General features: G+C 36.2%; 1 protein-coding gene across 1 annotated transcript; it reads left to right on the top strand.

Annotated features, from left to right (window-relative positions):
• Positions 1 to 4,152: 4,152 nt before the first annotated feature.
• Positions 4,153 to 5,010, top strand: LOC120076197. Its single transcript, XM_039029962.1, has one exon. The coding sequence runs from the start codon at positions 4,153 to 4,155 to the stop codon at positions 5,008 to 5,010; it is 858 nt and encodes a 285-aa protein (XP_038885890.1).
• The last annotated feature ends 1,151 nt before the right edge of the window (positions 5,011 to 6,161 follow it).

The following is a 6,161-nucleotide window of genomic DNA, read 5'->3' as shown; positions in this document are numbered from 1 at the left end:
CACATAAAGTTCAAGTACTCATCTAATAGTCAAGGGACTTTTAGGTTTATTGGATTTCTATTCAAGCAATAGATCTTTTCAATAACACCTTTATTGAATTATCAGAATAAGCTCCATTGTTTACATACCACGAGTTTTAGGACATAAAACCCAATAAACTCCCAGTTGGACTAAAACTCCAATAGTAACTTATACATCCGATATATAAGACTGAGTTTCTGAGTTTTATAGAGAAATACAATCAACTAGGGCATCCCATACCCATCTTTTACCATTCGGTATCTCTATACCCGATATTTCTCCCACTTTCTCTAGGTTATCTGATATTTCTAGTCATACTAGGTAATTCTCAAACACTTTAGCCGAGAGAATTATTGTAAACATTTTAGTATACAATAGGCTTTAGATAAAACTATAAGGGAATTGCATCTTAATCTCAATAATGGTCAGGAAACACACTTTCCTCCCACTACATTGAGGTACTCTCAACTCTTTAAGCAAGATGCATCTGACCTGTCTCAACAACTCTTTAAATTTTCTATACTTTGATCTAGACATTTAGATATTTGAATATCTACAAATGGCATTTAACAATTTGTTTCTTAATAGAGGTTGCTAGAACAAACATAATTTTTGAAAATGAACATTTCATTTATCACAAATATATATAATTTGTTCTTTGCAAGTTTTAACAATTAAAACCAAGTAGCAATTTCTCCCACTGGATGAGTTGAGCAAATGGTCCTAGGGTTAAGTTAGCCTGGTTACCTTTTCTCTGCTCTCTCCTCGACAAGATATTGAGGGCAGTGTCTCCTCCAGTACCCTTCATCGTTATTGTGGAAACATTTCCCTTTGTAGCACTATCCTTGCCTTTCAATTCAGTAGGCTTCTTCTTCTCTTTCCCTTTGCCTTTCTTCATAAGATTAATCTTACTCTTTGAAGAAGAAGTAACTTTAGGCTTAGAGGGAATTCCTCACTTCTCAGCAGAGTAACATTTACTTCTGGTACCAGACCCTTTGTTCTCAATACTGTCTGGTAAGCCTGTAGCTCATTCAGCAGAGTAATCAAATTTTATTCATTAATGCATTCAAAATTGCAGAAAACTCTTCAAAAGAGATTCTAGAATAAAACCAACTTGACTTCTCTTGTCCATGATAGTACCGTTTACTTCTGTCTATTAAAGTGGACCATCATGTCTAGGACATGTTCACAAACATTGGTCCTCACTTTGATGCGACTGTTGTAAACGTGCTTAATGGCATCCCTCGTAGAGATTCCATAATCTCTTTGGTAGTACTCATATCCTCATGCTTCTTTTGTCCATACATTAGATAAGCTGGCGAGGATATAAGCACAGGCTATATCATTAGCCTTGACCCATTTTTCATATGCATCCCAAACATTTCGGTTTGTGTTAGAGCTAGGAATAGGAGGACAGTCCTCAGTTAAGACAAACCACAAATCGTCTATCACAAGTATCGTGTTCAAATTTGATTTCCAATTCACATAATTATCCCCATTGAACTTTATCTATTGCCAACACTTATATTAATGAACTTTTCATTCTGAAATTAAATATCCAATCAAGTTATAGCAATTTTAATAATTTACCCAAGATTATTCTTTTGCAACGATACTACATTAAGACATTCTTGATTAAATACTACCTCCAGAATAACTCATATTACGATAATCATTTAGGTACCGCTTTTGGTCAGACATTATTAACACTTAATAATTCTGTAAGTGTAGACCTGCCATTTTCGAACGTCAGAGGCCATGAATGACCAAAGAAATCCTATCCATTTCTGGAGCTTGAGTTGTTCCGAATCCTATGTTACAACCCTCCGAGGGGATAGCCATTGTTAAACCACTAGCAAAGGGCCGCCTAAAGCTAACCAACAGGTGCAACATAGGAATTTCACGGTCTAAACTAATGGAGGAGACCGCAGGATATATTGACACATTTCCTTAACCCACTTACTATGAACTACTTCCTCCGTTCACCTTGGTATTAACTCATACAAAACACTTTCCGAAGGGAGGTTGATAACGGGCAGAAATGCATGTTATTACAGTGCTAAGTTCTTAAACAATGCTGGCTTGCGTTGATAAAATATGTAGATTATGTCCAAAAAGCATTAAATTCATAACATTGTGATCGCATGCGTCCATTGCATAGAAACAGTTAACTTTTGTGTTTTTATGCAGAATATGCGTTCACGCAAGGTGAAAAGCGCGATCACAAGAAATCAACGATCGAGCGCAACATTACAGCAAGGCTTTGCGGTGATTTGTGTTCGCAAACATCTGCTCAAGAAGGATTGCCGCATAGAGCCGGCGCAACTTGGTGGGCGCATCTGGGTGAAAGGCATAATTAATCACGATGGGACAGAAAGCCGATGACGGTTGAATCCGAATTAAGTTGACAAGCCGCTAACGATAACAAGTACTCTCAGCTTTTCAGTGACAAATATTCGGCACATCAGTCAAAGAATTAAAGCCATCTCATCTGTGCAATCATAAGAGAGAAGCCGCCTTTCACCTCGAAAGCTCTATAAATACCGAAGGCAACCTTCAGAAAAGGAGTTCAGATACTTAGATAATTTTCTCCATAATTAGAATAGCCTTGTCCATGGTTTTCCTTTTTATTTTAAGGTGGAGCAAGAGAAGGGAAGAGACACTAGAAGATCGCTCAGTCATATTGCAAAGAAGAAGAAGAATAGAGAGAAGTATGAAGATAAACGAAGAACTTATTGTTGAAGACATCCAAATGATTTACATTTTTGTAGACTTTGTGGGGATTCAAATGTGAAGACGGAGATTAGATGATTCTAGTCTATGGTTTGGTCCGTTATTTATTTACTTTTCTTTTAGTTTTGGATTCGAGTAGTGAGCTTTTAAAATAGATTGCCTAATTTTAGATTAGGAAAGATTAGATGAGTTACTTGTCCTTTTTCTTAAAAAATAAGTACGCATAGAAATAGATACGTCAAATTGCGTGTCAGATACGTATCTGTGAAGTATCTGGAAGTATCGGTATCTGATACGTGTCTGATAGTGATTTTTTGCCTCACATGAAGTATCTGTGCTTCATAGACAGGGGGTAAGGAAAAATGTGGGGAAGAAGAGTAGGGGGAAATAGAAAAAAAAAAAAGTGAGAGAAATGGGTGAAAAGGAAGTTGGGAAAAAGATATTTTTTAAAAAAAAAAATAATTTTCATCAATGCACAATTGGTAGGGATAAATATCAATTTGTGTCGGTATATATTTGCATAAAAAATGTGTTGGTTTCCCTATTTTGACATACAAGTTTAATTTTTGTCGGTAGAAACTGGTTTAGGCCGACGAAAATTCATGTATTGGAAAAAAAAAATGTTGGAATACGTAAAAATTCTTGTTGCGTTCAAAAAATGTGAACAAAAAGATCCAAATCTCTATCTTCTTAATAAAAAATAACTCGTTGCCCTATGTTTAAGTTGGATTTTTTTTGAAAGAATGTTTAAGTTGGACATTGAATTTAGTATTAATATAAAATTTTTATATCAACTTAATTATCTCAAGTATTATCTCTTTCTTTTAAAGACCTTCTTCCTCCACAAACATTCCCTCCCTTGAAACAATCCGAACTTAATCATCCTTTAAAAAATAACATAAACTCCACCAAATCATATTCTTTTTATTATTATTTTACAGTTTTTGGAATCATACCAATCATAAAACAACCTAAAACTTCCGAGTTGATTACTTTGCCAGGTCACAAATATAATCAATCTACTTCAGAAACTAACAATAATACAATTAAAAACAAACAATCATAGATTCATAATAGAACAATCAAAGCTGATTTGAGTTGCAGGAGAACGTGCATGAAAACTCAAAAGAAAAAAAAAAATAAAATAAAAAAATAAGAACGTGCACGAAAAATCATGAAAATAAATGGCCACATGTAGCAGTCTTTACAGCAACAAACAGCCAAACACGGCTTGAACTTACCTATAAAACAACCCACGTGGCTTTCTGTCACTTCTCTACCTTCCACATGACTGGGCCCCACTCCCCTCCCCCCCCTCCCATATATATTTAACACAATACTCATCTCCATACCATTCCAATCCAATCCAAAGAAATAATATTCGAAATTTCAACCACCATGGTGGGCGTTTTCCGACGTTCTCTTTCTTTCCCAAACAAGCCTGGCTCCGCCGCGGCCACCCGTCAACCGAAGCCTCGGATTTCCCGCCACCTCCGATCCATCAGTTTACCATGTAGATCCCATCCCTTGATCTCTTCCCTCAAGGATGAGATCGCCAATCTCAAATCTTGGTCGTCCACCGACCACCGCACCGCCGCTTGGCTTTGCCGCGGTCTAGCCACCGTCAAACTCATACATGACTACCTTGACGACATCCTCCAACTCCCTCAGTCACGTGAGTCTATGCGTCGGCTCTCGGCCACGTGGGTCGAGAACGTTCTAGAAGGCTTCCTCCGCTTCATCGACGCGTACGGAATCTTCCAGAGCCTCATCCTAGGGTTTCTAGAGGAGCACGTGGCAGCGCACGTGGGAATGCGGAGAAAAGAGGAAACAAAAGTAGAGTTGTACAAAAAAGCACGAAAACGGATGGCGAAAGAAACAGGGAAGTTGGGTTGGGTAGTCCGGGCGGGTGTGACGGAGGCTGCGGTGGTTTCAGAGGAGGACGAGGAGTTGACGGTGGTGGTAAAGGATGTGATGGAGGTGACCGGGATGGTTTCTGTGGCAGTTTTTGAGGGTATTGGTGTATCTTTGGGATGGAGGAGAAGGAATAGGAATTGGATGGGGAAGGGGAAGAAGGTTAAGGTTGAGAATGGGATAATGGAGTTTATGGAAGTGAGTATTGAAAAAGGTGAGGAGGATGAAGTGAAAATGAAGGATTTGGAGGAGTGGATTAAGAGCATACAAAGTGGAGCTCAGAATCTCTTTAGAACTTTGATGAATACTAGAGTCTCTATACTCAATTCTCTCTCCCATTAACTTCATTTTCTCACACCAAAACAAACCAAATATACTTTATTTATTCTTTTTTACTTACATATCATATACCATGCTTAATCTTATTTTTTTTACATTATCATTCAAATAATAACAATAGCAGAGATTTCAATCTTTGAGTTTCTTGGAGTTACCTCTGTTTGACACAGAGAAAAGTGTATTGGGAGAGACTATACTTGTGCCAATACTAACATAAAGCGTTCACTAAGCTACCATTTTGTGTGCCAACTAGTTCAAATTTTCACTTTAAAAAAAACGCTTTGTATGACCTTATTGTAACCCAAAAAAAAAATTTGTCCACAAATTTATTGTTGTAACACCATTGAAACAATTATTTGCTAATAAAAGTATATTCCGTTAGCAAAAGTACTATCAATTCTTACTTCAAAATGAAATCGTTGGCAAAATTGTCGATGTCGACGTTTTTGTCGAGTCGACATTTGGTAATACAGGAATTTCAAACGTTTTTTGTTGCCAAAAAAATATATAGAAAAAATGCCTGAAAGGGACTATTTGGGGTGTTGAGTTGAGATAGGATGTATGGAGTTTATATGTTTGTGGAGTTCATATATATGTGGGGTTCATATGTTTGTGTTTGGGATGCAGAGTTATTTAAGCTGAGTTCACATGTCTGTGTTTGGGGTATATTTGATGCAATTTTTTGAACTCTAAATCATATGCTTTTATGATTGCTATTTTTGTTTTGTAACTTTTTTATTCAGTAATTCTATTCACATCTTTGTTTGAATAAAATATGAATTGCAATTTTTTTCTTTTAATTGTGAAAACTTTTCCTTATTTCTTTCTTTGATCAATGAACAAGAATTAGCTCATTACATTTCTAGTAGAAATATGGTTAAATAAGACGAGAAACCAAAGAGAAATAAAAAAAAAAATTGATTCCTAATTTTTCTCCATGAATTTCATTATCATCTTCTTCTTTTTCTTCTTCTTTTTTCCGGTTATTGCTCTATATTTTTATTATGTAATGATTTTTTTTTTAAAATTAAGTCTCTCCCATTATCTTAGCAACCAATGGAATGTCACCACATTTCTTCAAATATTTCACTTTCAATTTCTCTAAATTTTAAGGAACATCGAAGAACAAATCTCTATTTTCATTAATTCTTGCT

The sequence above is a fragment of the Benincasa hispida genome, chromosome 4, assembly GCF_009727055.1.
Source record: "Benincasa hispida cultivar B227 chromosome 4, ASM972705v1, whole genome shotgun sequence".
NCBI lineage: Eukaryota > Viridiplantae > Streptophyta > Magnoliopsida > Cucurbitales > Cucurbitaceae > Benincasa > Benincasa hispida.
The sequence above is the reverse complement of the archived record's forward strand: the minus strand, read 5'-3'. Positions and strand labels throughout refer to the sequence as shown.

Bases quoted from the DNA above. Each gene is read 5' to 3' on its own strand.
- LOC120076197 (XM_039029962.1), top strand. From the start codon at position 4,153: ATGGTGGGCGTTTTCCGACGTTCTCTTTCTTTCCCAAACAAGCCTGGC.